General features: G+C 34.2%; 1 protein-coding gene across 1 annotated transcript in view; it reads left to right on the forward strand.

Annotated features, from left to right (window-relative positions):
- Positions 1 to 17,455, forward strand: part of FBXO8 (F-box protein 8) — a 53,049-nt gene that overhangs the window by 5,055 nt on the left and 30,539 nt on the right. Inside the window, exon 2 of the mRNA XM_081810927.1 lies at positions 14,177 to 14,513. Within this exon, the coding sequence (XP_081667053.1) occupies positions 14,185 to 14,513 (329 nt within the window). The 5' untranslated portion in view covers positions 14,177 to 14,184. The remainder of the gene's footprint in view (positions 1 to 14,176; positions 14,514 to 17,455) is intronic.

Genomic DNA, 17,455 nt, shown 5'->3' on the forward strand with positions numbered 1-17,455 from the left:
CTAGTGCAGTTACCTTTTTCTTATAGAATAGTATTTTATTTGATGTTTAATTTGTTACCTAGAGACATTTTGATTAAAGTTGCTTCACAGTTTACAGATAAGCTTTATACTAGATATACCAACAGCTATTAATAAATCCTATCTCATGTTTTTGTGGAAATACTCTACTCTTGAAAAGAGAACAAGACATTACAAATACAGTCAAAAGTACTATCTATTTTAGAAACATAGCCATCTACTGGTTAAAAAAGTGTTATGGTTCTGGGGCGCCTATGTGGCTCAGTCGTTAAGCATCTGCCTTCTGCTCAGGTCATGATCCCAGGGTCCTGGGATCCAGCCTCGCATCGGGCTCCCTGCTTGGCGGGAAGCCTGCTTCTCCATCTCCCACTCCCCCTGCTTGTGTTCCCTCTCTCGCTGTGTCTCTCTCTGTCAAATAAATAAATAAAATCTTCAAAAAAAGTGTTATGGTTCTTATAAACTTTAATAAATTGGTAACTAGTATAGTTGTTGATTAATTTACACTGATTTTAGGTGGAAGTATCATTGTGCTATGTTATACCCTCAGATTAATTTTGTCTAAAATTGTATTTCACTTTTTAAAAATGAAAATACTACCTCCAAAATCATGTCAGAAAAGTATTGCTGTTTCTTGGATTTTGGCATTAGGAAAAAAAGTTGAGTCAGGACCTACATACTGCTTTACTAATTAAAAGATGCTTTTAGGGGCGCCTGGGTGGCTCAGTTGGTTAAGCGACTGCCTTCGGCTCAGGTCATGATCCCGGAGTCCCAGGATTGAGTCCCGCATCAGGCTCCCTGCTCAGCAGGGAGTCTGCTTCTCCCTCTGACCTCCTCCCTCTCATGCTCTCTGTGTCTCATTCTCTCTCTCGCAAATAAATAAAATCTTAAAAAAAAAAAATTAAAAAAAAAGATGCTTTTAGATATGTTATCTCAGTTAAGACTTACAGCAATCTTGTAAAATAGACAGGAGTAATTTCCCCCCATTTTATAGGAATCAGAAGCTCACAGACCTTGCTTGAACTATCTAAGGTCACATAGCATATGGCATAATTGGAGCTGTAACTTTAAATTCCCCCTCCAGAGTAGCAGTGTCAAGAAAACTTACACATTTTTCTCAAGCAGACATCATATAGCCTACATTCCCTAATCTCAGCATAGTAAAACTAGAAATAAATTTTAAAAGTCAAAGAGGCCTGAATACCTATTTTTAAAAATAGACTCTTCCAAATAATTATTACATCGATGCACAATAGAAGTTATTATTATTAATGTTGCTGTTATTTTAATAGAAACCAGGATATATAAGACTTTAGGAGATTTAAACAAACTCTGATTTTTAAAATATTTTTAATAAATAAAATCATTTCTATATGTTAGAAATGATTATTTTAGCAATCCAAATTTACATTAGTTTATGTACTTTGATTTTTAATGAGGTAACTATATGAATTTTTAATGTATTTTGCATTTACATTTTTATGAGATCAAGGGGAAGGCACACAAATACCAATTCTTTAGCATTTATACCTTTACCCAATTATTGATACAGACTATGTAAATAGTTAAAACATAGGATTTGTATCCTTAAGGATTTGTATTCCTTGATCATGTCTTCTTTTGACCTATATGGTAAATTCCATGAAGTCAGAGAGGATTCCTAGGTTTTTATTTTTTTTAATTTTTTAATTTTTAAAAATTTTTTAAAGATTTGTTTATTTTAGAGAGAGAGCATGAGCAGGGGAAAGGGCAGAGGGAAAGGGAGAGAGAACCTTAAGTAGACTCCCAGCTGAGCCGCAGAGCCCTACCTGGCTCTCAGGACCCTGAGATCATGACCTGAGCTGAAATCAAGAGTCAGCGCTCAACCGACTGAGCCACCCAGGCACCCCTGATTCTTTTTTTAAAGCAGTTTATTCAGGTATGATTCCCATACCATAAAATTCCCCCATTTTAAGTGTACAATTTTGTTCCCCCTTTTTTGAGGTTATTGTGGATGAACATGCAGTTTCAAGAAATACAGAGAGATCTCTTGTACTCTACCTAGTTTCCATGGCTGGTAACATTTTGCAAAACTGTAATGTACTATCACAACTCAGACATTGACATTAATACAGTTCATCTTTTTTATTCATATTCCCCCAGTTTTATTTTTACTCCCATGTGTAAATGGGTGTATGAAATTCTGCACAGGTTCACATATCTGGCACCACACTCAAGATACTTTAAACAGCTTAGACACCACAGGGATCCCTCATGCTACCTTTTTATGATTAGACCCACTTCCCTCCTGGGTAATGATGGTGAACATGTTACCACATGCTTATGTGCCATTTATTATATCCTCTTTGGTGAAATATCTGTTCATGTCTTTTGTCCCCTTTTTAATTGAAATTTTTGATTTCTTTACTTGATTTTTTTTTTATTCTGTTAATCCCCATACATTACATCATTAGTTCTAGATGAAGTGTTCCATGATTCATTGTTCGTGCATAACACCCAGTGCTCCATGCAGAACGTGCCCTCCTCAATACCCACCACCAGTCCAACCCATCCTCCCACCTCCCTCCCCTCTAGAACCCTCAGTTTGTTTTTCCGAGTCCATCGTCTCTCATGGTTCGTCCACCCCTCCGATTTCCCCCGCTTCATTCTTCCCCTCCCGCTATGAGGGTTGTTTATGTAAGCTAGATACCAGTCCTTTGTCAGATATGAGGCTTTCAGATATTTTCTATCAGTCTGTACATAGTTTGTGTTTTCATCTTCACATGGTTTTTCAAAGAGAAAGTTTTTGATTATAGAGGTACACCTTGTCAGTTTTTACTTTTATGGATCATGTTTTTGATGTCAAGTATGAGAACTCTTTGCCCAGTCCTAGATCCTTAAAATTTCCTTCTGTGAATTTTAGAAAAAATTAGAAAAGGTTTTACAATTTTATGCTTTACATTTAAGGCCATGATGCAATTTCATTTAATTTTTAAAAGATATGTGAAGTTTAGATCGAGGTTCATCTAAATCAGTTTTTTTTATCATTGTTCATCATTCATCCATTTGTTCACTCAAGAAACATTTACTGAGCACTTTATAGATCTAAGGCACTGTTTGGTACGGATTTATCCATGTAGCCTTTTGTGTGGAATCAATTCCTCGTCTTAGTACTTATAGTCAGTTTTTACTTTGCATGTTACTATGTTAACTGAAATGAGCATATTAGAGATGTGGCCTTGCCTTGCATGGTCTCATGGTCACTATTAATAGTTAGCACAATACTGTACAAAGCAAGGACTACCTCTATACAGGCATACCTAGGAGATATTGAGGGTTTGGTTCCAGACCGTCACAATAAACTGAGTATCACAGTAAAGCAAATCAAATGAATTTTTTGGTTTCCCAATGCATAAAAAAGTTGATTACTCTATACTCTATTAGTGTGCAATAGTATTATATCTAAAAAGTGTACATGCCTTAATTAGAAAATACTTTATTGCTTAAAGATGCTAACCATCACCTGAGCTTTTGGTGAGTCATGATCACTGATCACAGACCACCATCACAAATACGGTAATGAAAAAGTTTGTATTGGGAGAATTACCAAAATGTGACACAAAGTGACAAATACTGTTGGGAAAATGGCACTGATACACTTGCTTGATGCAAGTTTGCCTCAAACCTTCAATTTGTTAAACTCACTATCTGTGAAGTATAGTAAAGCAAAACACAATAAAACAAAGTCTGTGTGTATATACATTTTTAAAATTTTTATTTCTTTTAATAAATTAAAAAACTTAAAAGCACAATATGATAGGTGAGTTCCAAAAGGATTGTCTTAATGAACATGTTTGAGTAAATATTAGTATTCTATAATTAATATGCTTAAAATATGAATCTCAACAATTGTAACATTGATTTTAAAGATCTAAAAAATTAACATGCTATTCACAAAGCACTTTAAAATTTAAATTACTGTTGTTGTAAAGATCTATAGTAGAAATTTCCTCTTATTGACAGATTTATTTTGTGATACTGCCAAAAGGAACTTTGACATGTTGAATCTTCCCATGAAGTCTTGACGTTTTCATTTCTAGAAATGATTGTGATGAAGATGATGGTAGTACTTAAGTACTAGGACTTAAGACAAAAAGGTATCTCTGTTATCACTGACTGATGACTAAGTACTTGACCTTACTTGCCAAACTTTTTTTTTTATATATAGTATGTAAATGTAGGCCAAGTTAGCTGCTGCTTCTTACTTTGTATATTTACTAATTTTTTCTACTAGCAAAGGTAAATGGCCTCTCCCCAAATTTCACAGATCTTAAATTAATGAAATTTAGAAGCAAGACTATAACGACTCAGGTAATTAAATCCAAAATAATTGGGTGTACTCTGAAATGGAAAAAGCAACATAAGATTATCATTTAAAGAGGGTTGAGAGATGAATACAAAACTACCTGTTATTATAAATTACCTGCTGTGGGCTAGGTTCTCTAAATGTTATACACTCTAAGTCCCATGGGATAAGAATTATCCATTATTGGGACACCTGGATGGCTCAGTCGGTTAAGCATCCAACTCTTGGTTTTGGCTCAGGTCATGATCTCATGGGTCATGAGATCCACCCCATGTGGGCCTCTGTGCTGGGCATGGAGCCTGCTTGAGAGTCGCTCTCTCCCCCTGCCCCCCCACAACACAAATAAATCAATCTTTAAAGAAAAACTATCCATTATTTTACTGATGAGGAAAATGAAGACCACAGACTATATGTGAATCAGATTCTGTGTTCGAGTTTGAGCCAGATCTTTTTTCACATCAAAGCCTATGAGAAGAGAAGCTGCAGCTGGGGACAACAATGGAGGTAATAAACAGTGACAGAAGAGATGAGAGCCAGTGATGAAGAAACAGATGGGAGATTGCCTTTGCCATCTGTGGGCTCTAACAGTTCTGGGCATAAGATTTGGTGGTTAAGAATAAAGTCTTTGGACTCAGGCCTAAGTTTGAATCCTAAATTTTACATTTGCCAGCTAGGAGATCTCAGGCAAAGTTGCTTAACCTCTCTGGATCACAATGTCCTAAGGTATAAAATTAGAATAATAATTTCTACCTATTAGGGTTGTTGGGAGGATTAAAATGAGATCACATATAAAGCTTTAATGGAGTGCTTAGCACAGAGAAAGTATTAAATGGTGGTTTATAGTACAAAAACAATATTATTAATATCTTTGATTAGATATTATATACATAATATGTACAGGAGGGAACACAGCCAGGAATTCCAAGCCTTAAATATGAATACAGAAAGAGTTAAAAGTATTTTTTTCCAACTTTCTTTTAAAAAATTTCCTCCATCCTTTAAAAATTTTGATCAAAAATGGCAAAAATAATTCTTGCTATTTTGATATTTTCTTTGATAGGAGTCTCCTACTTTTCTTAAGCCATAATGCTGGGCATTTATTTCCTTAGTGATGGTTTTCAGTGTGTATTACACTAAACCCTCGAGTGGTAGTTTTGAAACTGCGTGCACATCTAACAAAAAATTTTTTCAAATTCACAAGCCTGGATTCCACACCAGATTTCTGTTTACAGAAAAGTTGTAAGAATAATGAAAATAGCTAGTATATACTCTTTACCCATATTCATCAATTTGAAAATTTTTCCAACATTGCTTTATCACTCTCTCTATAGAGAGATAGATGTTACTATTCTTCTGAACCATTTGAGACCAGGTTCATATATTATGCCCTAACACTTCAATGTGTTTCCTAAGAACAAGAATATACTGCGATACAGCCACTATACAGTTATCAAATTCAGGAAATTTAACATTGATACAATATTTTATCCAATCTTCATCCCATAGGTCTAGTTTTCAATTATCCCAAAAATGTCCTTGAACTTTTCCTCAGTTTTTCTTTGGCTTCACAGCATTTTTGAAGATAAATTCTGTCATTTTACAGACTCCATTTGGGTTCATTCCTCAGATTAGGCCTCATGTTTAGATTCAGCTTACATATACATGTTTGGCTGGAATACTGCATAATTGATGATGTGCCCTTCTCAGGGTATCGTGGCCAGAGGCACATGTAGTCCATTTGTCTCTTACTGGTAAATGTTAATTTTGATCATTTGGTTAAAAACTATCTTCATAATTTTGGTAATCAATGAGTAGTATGTGAGAAGATACTTGGAGATGCTGTAAATATTCCATTCTTTATCAGATTCCAGATCCAGCATCCACTCATAATTTTTGCCAGAATTATTTTTCCCACAACGATTATAAAATGATTCTTCTAACCCATTATTCCTTTTACATTTATTAGTTGACATTTTACTGTAAAGGAGACCTTTCTTTTCTCCTTTATGTATTTATTGATCATCAGGGTGAACTCATGGATCCTTTTTTTTTTTTGATGGATTATAATCTATTACTGTCCTTATTTTTATTTTGATGCTCAGATTGTCCTAGATTTGACCAGTAGGAGCTTTTTTTTTTTTTTAAAGATTTTATTTTTATTTATTTGAGAGACAGAGAGCATGAGAGGGAGGAGGGTCAGAGGGAGAAGCAGACTCCCTGCTGAGCAGGGAGCCCGATGCGGGACTCGATCCCGGGACTCCAGGATCATGACCTGAGCCGAAGGCAGTTGCTTAACCAACTGAGCCACCCAGGCGCCCCCCAGTAGGAGCTTTTTCACAATAGCTCCTAACATCCCTTTTGACATTATCTAATTGCTTTTGTTTTGTTTTATTTTGATTTTCTTCAGCTCACTGGACATTCGTAATCTGCATTTAAGAAGCACTGTCTTAGTATTTTCTTGGTAGCCCTTGAGGGGGTCCCAAGTAGACTGGAAAGATTAAAGTTGGGAGAAGGATGTATCTTTTTGCCATATTTATATGTTACAAAGCTTCAGTTGGTTCCTTCTCTAAGCAAACTCTCAAAAATATGTAATATGTAGAGTTTATGATTGTGTTTATTAGATTAAGATTAAAATTAACTTGTTAACTTTTGCCAAAGAGTGACTGGATGAAATCAGCAAAAAAATAAGCCAAGCAATCATTGTGCAAATGCTTCAGCCACACTTTAATGATTGAACATTGGATCTTTGAGACAATAACATGTTGATTTGTAGGTACATGCACCTGTATAGAGCTGGTGGCCCTTGCTCTGGGATGGTTGGTTTGATAGCAATTATGCTGGGCCACTTATAAATGTTAGAAGAGAAGGAGAGTCGGGAGTCTTTTCTCTAGGGTTCAATTTCTTTAGAGGAAACCCTTCTTCATTCAACCTGGATGAGAGAAAGGGGTTAGAGTATATGCCTAATCATTCTAGACACTTGATGCATGTGTGTTGAGGGATAGCTTATGGTCTGTTGTCCCATATTATTTTATTTAATTTTCATAAAGATTGTAAAAGGGCTAATCTTTTTCATTACTGTGTAAAGATGGAAGCAGTGACCCAGTAATCCCTTGATTTTTGTTTCTCATTTTACGCTCAATTATTCCCATACTTACACTCTTGTTTTCGAACCCCAAAAGCTTTCTGAGGGTTCTGCAAGGTACATAAGTTTCTGCTTAACTCTCTGCACTATTCCATACTTTCTCCTTCCTCTTCTTGGCTTCATTAGTAACCACTACTCCTTCCACTTTCATGTTAGAGAAATCTGTTGAAATGTTTTGTCCACTCACCAGCCTATTTTCCCTCTCTTTTAGGCTTAAGTTTTCCCTTTTTTAAAATTTCTTTTCTCTCATTGTAGTAAGAAGGAAAGATGATTAAATATATGTGCTCAATCTTAAAATTTTAACGAGAAGTTAGGAGTTGACTATAAAAGATTTGCCCAAAACCAAGTTAGAATATTTCTTTTACTTAGTACTATCTAATTGATATCTCACAAATCATGTTAATGAGATGGTACCGTACTATATATATTTATCCTGGTCCTGGATTAAGACCTATTCCTGAAATCATGTTAGCATGAATCAAAATAATTTTATAGTTTAAGACTATTAAAATCAAGCTATGTAATACTGAAAGAGCTTTTTCAGAAGGAAAAGCAGCGTATATGCATAATAATCCTGGATGTAACAGGCCTAAAATATTGTCAGGTAGAGGTGAGACAGATCATTTAGAGGTGATAGTGGCTGTTCGTTCCATAAATGGACCTTTAGCTAAGCAAGAAGATTTATTCATTCTTATTGATATTTTTCCAAGACTGTTTATTTTTGAAAAGTGCTGGAATCTTCCTAAAGTCATGTTAATTTCCATTTATGTTATCCTAGCTACTGTTCCATGGTAGCATAAGACTTTAGGAACACAATGTTAAATTTGAAATGTAAGATAATAAACAAAAATACGAAATTCCTTATGCATGAGATTAAAGTAATAGCTGTCTTGTTCACCTAATGTGACATATTTATCCACACTGCCACTGATTGTTCAGAGCTGTTCAGTTGAGTTACCCATCCCATAACCAGGAGTGCCAGGCTTTTGAGTCTTCTATCCATGTGAGACATTTGCATATACACGCACTTAAATACATGAGTACTTGTGCAAGCAGTACAGAATTGAACATAAATATTTGGCCCTTACACAAAAACAGAATGTAATAGCTCTGAGACATAGGGAGCATTACTTGACTACTGTATGAAAATTATCAAAATTAATTAAATTGATAGGTATGTTTGCATAATTCCAGGAAAATAGAAATTCTTGAATAATATTCATTTGCATGTTTGGCCATTGCTTTGAGATTCTTCATCCAACTTAAAAAGGAGTTCTGAGATTTATTTTATTTTGCATTACTCATTCTCCATAAAATGTAAATTTAAACTTACAAATAGTATCTAAATCTTTGTTTATAATTATCAATCATTATCATTCTGAAAAATAAGAAAATATAGCATCCTAATTGCCTTGGTTTTTTTTTCCCCCCCATAATTTTTTCTCTTCTCTGGAGGGAGGAGTTTCAACTTTGAAATCTTATATGGAATTTTTGTTGGAATAATTTCTCCTCTGTAACCTACAGAATTATGAAATTTTAATTATTTCCATCAGCTGAGAAATAGTGAAGCACTGTTTCTAACTTTGGAGAACAAGAGAAAATATCTTTGCTTTCATTTGAAAGGTCCTTAGAATTTTATAAATCCTCTGAACATGATAAACTTTAAACAAAGTAAATTCAAATTTGGAGGAAAAGGCATCGGGCATTTTAAATTGTATTAATTACAGTCGATCTTTCTTATTTGCAGATTTTGTATTTGTGAAGTCTTCTGCTCACTCAAATTTATGTTTATCCCCCAAATCAACACTTTTGGCACTTTCACAGTCATTCTCAGACATGTACAGACCTGCAGAAAATTTGTGTCGCTGACATGCTCTTCCCACGTAAGGTCAAATAAGGCAATGTTCTGCTCTCTTGTTTTAGCTCTCATATAGTGAACAAGTGTCCTTTTTGTAATCTATTTAGTGGCACATTTTTTACATGTTTGTGCTTTTTTGTTGATGATTTCACTGTTTAAAATGGCCCCACGCTTACTGCTGAAGTGCTGTGCAGCATCCTAAGTGCAAGAACCTAAGTGTGATGGTTCTTTAGAGAGAAAATGCCTGTGTTAGATGAGCTCTGATCAGCTTTGGTGAGTTCAGTGATAATGAATCAACAGTGTATATTAAACAAGGTGTCTTTAAACAGAAACACTCATAAAACAAGATTATGTATTGATCAGTTGGCAAAAATGTAGCCAGGAGCTTGCAGGAACCTAATGCCGCATATCTCCTAGGAACAGTGGTTCAGTAATGGCTAATTCACTGTAGTGACTTTATAGAGCATAACTACCAGGAATTACAAGAATTGCCCATATTTCTTTTATTTGTACATGAAATAGACTAACTATGCTCTTATAAGAGCATTGTTTCCTAGAAGTATCTATATTCCTCAACCTGTTTTGAGTGAACAAATTATCAGCAGTGATTTCATCACAAAAATCCATATTTACAACAAAACTGTTCATTTCAAATACAAAAAAATACTTTTGTGTTTAATTTTTTTCAATTTGAAACTCTGTATATTCAATGATTCCACTATGCAGCTTGGTATTTTTGGGGCTGAATTCCTGGCACAAATGACAGAGTACTATAACTTTTATAATGTTATGTTTTAATTTTGAAAATCTTTATACTAAGATTTTATTAAAACTTTAATAAGAAATCTGAAGATTGTATACTTTGAAGTCAGATTTTGATTCAGTTCAAACACCTATTTTAAAGAATTTTGAAATCATGTAAGAGCCCAGCATGAAACTCTGCCGTATTTTGTATCTTGTAGAGCCAGATGTTGACATATTACTAATAATAACACAAGAATCTGTTTCATGCCATTGTTATTGGCACTATCATAATACATGCTGAGGTTTTAAATTTTTTGTGAAACATAATACAGGCTTTTTTGTTTTTCAGGTTTGGGTTTGGTTGGTTTGGCCATCAATTATAAAAGAATTACATTTATGAGCAAAAGAATAACCATGGCTGAAATATCAAGTAACTAAAAGAGATGAAGAATTGTGTGTATCAATATGAACAAATGAGTTTATTCAGCAGGCATAACATCTGCACAACTGAAGTATTAAATTTTACCAAGTTCTTCTCATTTTCATTTTATGAAAATACGATCTTGTCACAACAAATAGCTAATATTTTTGTAGCTGTGGAATGAACTTATATGCATTATCTCATTCCCAATATAACAACCTTTTGAAGTATAGATATTATTATGTAATATGCAAATTATCACATTACATATGAAGAAACTAAAGCTTAGAATAGTCGAATTCCCCAAGATCTTGTAAGTAATAACCAGTGGAGTCAGAATTTAAACTCAAGTCTGTTCGATTTCAGAGTCCACAACATTGTGCTCCCTCCATGACTTACTCTACAGCTTCTGCAATGGATATCATGTCGTTTTAAGAGTTCTATCACTTTTCTGACAGTTCCACCCACATTTCACATCACTGTTACCCTAAGGAGGATGGGGATGGAACTCTATAAACACCCTTTCCTTTCCCCAAAGCATAAATTTATGATATTAATCTTCCTCAAGAGGTTTATCATACTCTGTTTTTGCCCAGTATGAAGAACTGCTTTAAAGGGAAAGGTACATTCCAAAAGGGCAATTTGTTGTATTACTCATCAGTAGGAGAAGAGAAAATGCAGTTTCCTTTCTCTGAATTATGTGTACATGAACCTCAAACTTCCACCCTCCACATCAAGTTTTTTTTTTCCCCCTCCAAGAGCCAGCTGCTAGCTTTACCTCTTTCTACCTGCCGGATGCTTTCTGAATCACATTATCCAGTGCTCAATTTAAGTGATTCCCCATTAAAGTCCAAAGCCTAGGGAAATCACCCTGATTCTGTGTTCCCTAGCAACATCCCTGAGAATAACAACAGCTGCTTAACAGCTGCTTAGCCAGAAAGATGCTGCAGGGGAAATACACAGAAATTGATATTAAATGCTTTAAATCTTGAGACTTCAAACATTATAGTTACCATGTTGTATTATTTACCTTTGGTGGTACAAAAACAAAAGAGAAAAATAAATCTGATCATCAAAAAAGGGACAAGATATGCTAAATGACCTTAGCAAGCAGTGTGCTTCTAGATATTTTCTTGCTATGATAAACAGGGAAATAGCCATGATGGAAATAAAATACCTTTCTTTATAATTTTGAATCTTAAAATGTTAAATTTGTGTCAATTAAATTATACTTACGTTGTAATATGATATGGCTTTGTTTAAACATTTAGCAAACTTAAAATTCCTTACAAATTTTTGTTGATAATCTTTATTTTTTCTGTTAATCATTTTTGCTCTCTCTATAGTTTGCCTCTTCCAGAATGTCAAATAATTGGAATCATACATTATGTAGCCTTTTTAGATCATTTTCTTTCTCTTAGTAATATGCATTTTAAGTTTCCTCCATGTCTTTTCATGGCTTCATAGCTCAGTTCTTGTAGTTCTAAATATTTCACTGTATGTATGTACCACAGTTTATCCATTGACCTATTGAAGAATATCTTGGTTGCTTACAAGTTTTGGTAATTAGAATAAAGATGTTACAAACATTTGTGTACAGATTTTTATGTGGACTAAGTTTTCAACTTACTTGGGTAAATACCAGGGATCACAAATGCCAGATCATATGGTAAAAGAAACTGCCAGACTGTTTTCCAAAGTGACTGTACCATTTTGCATTCCCACACCTTTGCCTGCACTTGGTGTTGTCAGTGTTTTGGATTTCAAGCATTCTAATGTATGTGTAGTATTTATTATCTCGTTTTGATTTGAGATTGTAGAATAACACATGATGTGGAGTGTCTTTTCATATGTTTATTTACTACCTATAAATATTTTTTGGTGAGACATCTGTTGATCTTTTGCAAATTTTTAAGTGGGTTGTTTTCTTATTGTTGAATTTTAAGAGTTCTTTGTATATTTTAGATTCCAGTCCTTTGTCAGATAAGTGTTTTGCACATATTTTCTCTGGCTCTGTGTCTTGTCTTTTCAATCTTTTAATATCCTATATTAAAAATACAAATTTAACTGTTATAGCCTAATCACTAATTTAAGAACTGCTACCATTATTGTGGTGTGTATTTTAGGGATAAAAGATTATTTTTTTGTGGTTTCTTTGTAAAAAATTAATTTCCCCACATTTAAAAACTATTAATATGTTCCTTCTCTTTGAACTCCCCATCCCTTTATACCTTAAGCTCTTGGGATTCCAAGCAGTTCACTGTAAAGAAGAGTGAAAAATTATCCTGGACTGTTTTTCTGTTCTGATCAACAAGTAACCCGTTACAGTGGTCATTATCCAAATAATAGCCAATAACTCAGTAAATATACATGTGGAGCCTACCTTTTTGAATACTGAAAAAATACATCTTTGACATTCTTTGAAATTCCTAATAATTTTTTAAAATTTCTAGTCACCTCTGGAGGTTTTTTTTCCTTTCTTTTTTTGTTAGTTCTCATTATAAACATTATAAAAGATCATATGCCCTCTCCCGCTCCCCCTGCTTGTGTTCCCTCTCATGCCGTCTCTCTCTCTCTCTGTCAAATAAATAAATAAAATCCTTTAAAAAAAAAAAAAAGCCAAGATCAAATAGGAAGTCTAGGCCAGTAGTTTCCTAATATTTGTATACTAGGCAGTCCAACATTTCTTAACAGATAAATGTAGAGCCGCTCTGGTTGGAGGTCAAATGAAGGTAGAGGAGACTGGAGTATGCTCTTTTCTACCTTTTCACAGGTACCTCTGAGGAATCCACAGGGCTATATGGAGAAGAACTGGAAAATTAGTCTAAATTATGATTTTTATTTAAAGCAACAACAAAACCAAATAGTCATTACTAAGCTATTTATCATGGAGTTCTAGGTGTCTAATTTATAAGGTTTCGGAATTAGACTTCAGGGCCTATGTTACATTTTATTACAGTCTACAACTTAAGTGTAGACTGGCAGAATTAAAGGAAAAGCCTGTTTCACAGCTGTTACGCATCTGGGAGTTTGGTTAAAAGGGACTAGCTTAGCTTAGCCTGAGTTGTGATAAAAAGCAGGGTCTAGAGGCCTTTTAACTAAAGTCCTGTGCTCTGATCAGAGCTGTATTTAATACTGGCCCATAAGTCCACATAATTATAACTTGTAAGAGTCTTTAGGACATCAGTAACTTTTAAATCTTACCATGTGAAAAATGATTATGTCACCTGTGGACTCTAAAAGTAGTCAGCAAACTGGGATAAAGGTGATGATCGAATCAAAGATTTCTGCAACTTTCTCTGTCCAAGTTTTGTACTTAGGATGTTCCAGCTATTCTTTGTAATATACCACTCCTTTTTTTTTTTTTAATTTTATTTATTTATTTGAGAGAGAGAGACTGAGAGAGAGCGCACATGAGAGGGGGGAGGGTCAGAGGGAGAAGCAGACTCCCTGCCGAGCAGGGAGCCCGATGCGGGACTCGATCCAGGGACTCCAGGATCATGACCTGAGCTGAAGGCAGTCACTTAACCAGCTGAGCCACCCAGGCGCCCTATACCACTCCTTTTAATGTGCTTTAATGAGGAATGTTAATTCTGGTAAATTAATGCTTCGTGTCACAGTTGACCTTACTACATTCTGGCTTTCTCCCAGGCTTGCAGATGGGTCAGGGGCTGTGGAGAGTGGCCAGAAACCAGCAGCTACAGCAAGAAGGTTATAGTGAGCAAGGCTACCTCAGCAGAGAGCAGAGCAGGAGGATGGCTGCCAACAACATTTCTAACACCAGTCATCGTAAACAAGTCCAAGGAGGCATTGATATATATCATCTTTTGAAGGCACGGAAATCTAAAGAACAAGAAGGATTCATTAATTTGGAAATGTTGCCCCCTGAGCTAAGCTTTACCATCTTGTCCTACCTGAATGCAACTGACCTCTGCTTAGCTTCATGTGTTTGGCAGGACCTTGCGAATGATGAACTTCTCTGGCAAGGGTAAGTTCATCGTAACATCTTTAATTCAGATATCTCTAAACACAATCATGCTTAAATGTTATTTTTATAATATATATATAAATGTATTATGATGTATTTCTTTTTAACCTTGGTTTGTATTTTGACTTGTTCTTTATTAAAACCCGGAAAGATAATGAGTCATCATCACAGTCAAATTTGATATTGGGAAAAGAAGGACAGTATAAAGGAAATGACTTTACAGTTAGAAGAGAAGTTACCAATGAAGAGGTGCCAGTTTATTCTAGAAATACAAGTTGTTGGGGTGCCTGCCTGCCTCAGTCGGTAGAGCATGCAACTAACTCTTGATCTCAGGGTTGTAAGTTTGAGCCGCACATTAGATGTAGAGATTACCTAACAAAATAATAAAATATCTAAAAAAACATACAAGTGAGAATTTATAATCCAAAACTTAAAGTGTTCACACCCCTGGTAGTTTGTGCTTCCCAAGTGAAGATTGTGTGCTTACTAATTTATATACTTCTGTCACAGAGGTGCTTGTTAATATAAACTGTGGTGAATGTTTCATCTATTTTTTATTTTTTCTAACCAACATTTCATCAATGAAGTAGGAAAATAGTAGAACTCAAGGAGATAATCTGCTTGCTGAAGTGAAAGTAGACTATAGAAATTGTAGCAGTGATTCTATCAGTTTAAATTTAACCTATAAATTTACAATTGTTTGGAATAGAATCCATATAACTTCAGGTACTCCTTAAATAGCATCATATACTTGAGTTGTAAATATGTTACCAAACTTAGAAGAATCTTTGGATCTTGAACTTTGTAGTATCTAAGGTTTATTTAAATCTCATTTCTAGTGATTTAAAACATGTCTGAAAACAAAGGTCTTTTTGTGACTTTAAATAATTTCTAAATGAAAATCTAATTGAGAGAATTCATAAATTATCCAAATAACCAAACTTTAGTAAAAATGTATTACCAACAATAATATTTCTAATGCAGGCTTTCTGATGCTACAGAATTACAGTATTAAATATATAGTTAATTTCTCAGCATCTAAATAAATAAAAATCATAAGCATGACCCTGTTACTCTCTTAGTAGTGTTTATGGTTATTAATTTCTTAATTGGTAAAAGAAGAAATAAAAATACTTTAACACTGGCTCATTATTTATTTAAAATTTCTGCGTTTTAGTATTACCAGAAAACTTAATTTGTAATCCTATATTTGAACTCTGAGAAAAAAAGTTTATTTCTAATTTATCTGAACTCAATCAGAATGTCCTCTTTATCTGGGATTTAAATCTGGGTGTGTATTTCTGAAAGAAATGCTTCCTTTCTTGTTACCACATAATTATGCCTGTTTTTATGACACTTGTTTTTTTTTTTCCTTAGTGATAAATTGCTTCTATTTTAAATGGAAGGCCAGCTTAGTTTTTATTTTAACTGTAGATGTGTCAAATACTTTTTAATGTTGAGAGGTTCTGTTATTTTCACATAGCTCAGTAATAAAAGTCAAAAGCTATAGGACTAAAGGTTCTGCTAAAATACTGATAATTTTCTAAACAAACTCCTAAACCCACTATTTTAGAATCAGGGATTTCATTTGGTTGGTAAAAATAATGCAAGGATATAAATATTAAGAAGATATTCTCATTAAATTACATATTTTACCCACTATCCTCACAGTTTTTGATGTTACAGGCTGAGACAGTAACTTTCTTGTCACCCTATACACTGTATGTGTGTGACATGAAATTTGAGTCAAAAATCAATAATTAATATCAGAAAATGAAACTATTTTAATATCACTACAAGTAGGTGTTTGTGAACACACAAATCAGATAATTTTGAGATAGTCATTAAAAGTGTACTAAAATATAATTGCAGTATTCTCTGTATCTCTAGAGTAATGCACTTATATTTAATGATCTATGGTCTAATGATCCAGAATTTCTAGGCATTATAATAAGATAAAATGAGATAAAACTTTAGCTTTCAAATAATAACCAGTAGCTAATGCCTTTGTAGAGAGTTGGACACAACTATCCCAAACTGCAAAAATCAGTATTTTTTTTATTATGTTGATCACCATACATTACATCATTAGTTTTTGATGTAGTGTTCCATGATTCGTTGTTTGCGTATAACACCCAGTGCTCCATTCAGTACGTGCCCTCTTTAATACCCATCACCAGGCTAACCCATCCTCCCACCCCCCTCCCCTCTAGAACCCTCAGTTTGTTTCTCAGAGTCCAAAGTCTCTCATGGTTCGTCTCCCCCTCCGATTTCAGTCCATAGTCTCTCATGGTTCGTCTCCCCCTCTGATTTCAGTATGTTTTATATGAACTATTAACATTTTAGGTTTCACAGGATTTTTAAACAATCATGTATCACTGTGATGGTAAAAAAAAACAAAACAGTGTTTTGAAGCAGCATCTTAAAACAGCTACTCTTAATGTCATACACAGCTTTTGATGTATGTCCTGAAGTTAATAGCATAATTTCTATGTTTATTTTGCCTGTTATCAATATGTATATTGTTAAAAAAAAACAAAACAAAGTTCTCCCCCTACCTAGCGATCTTTGCCCCCATTCAACTTTACTTTGCAACGGATCATAGTTACTTAATCCTGTTTAGCTTCTTGGTTAAGATTTCTAGTTCTGGGGTAAGACTCCTTGGGTTCAGGTCAACTCTTTTATCTTTTACTGTGTCTGTGTCTCTTTATCTTCAGCACCAACATCATAGCATTGTTGTAAAGATTAAAAGCAAGTTAATACTAGTATAATGTTTTAAATAGTGCCTAACATCTAGTAAGCACTGGGTAAATGTTATACATTAATAGCTATCATTGCTATTATTAGTAGTAATATTATTAGTAATATTTTCTATTTAACTTATTAGTAATATTAGTTAATTATTATTAGTATTATTAGTTATATAGTAATATTTTCTATTT

Source organism: Leptonychotes weddellii, chromosome 2 (genome assembly GCF_054177405.1).
Source record: "Leptonychotes weddellii isolate Sample4059 chromosome 2, ASM5417740v2, whole genome shotgun sequence".
Lineage (NCBI taxonomy): Eukaryota > Metazoa > Chordata > Mammalia > Carnivora > Phocidae > Leptonychotes > Leptonychotes weddellii.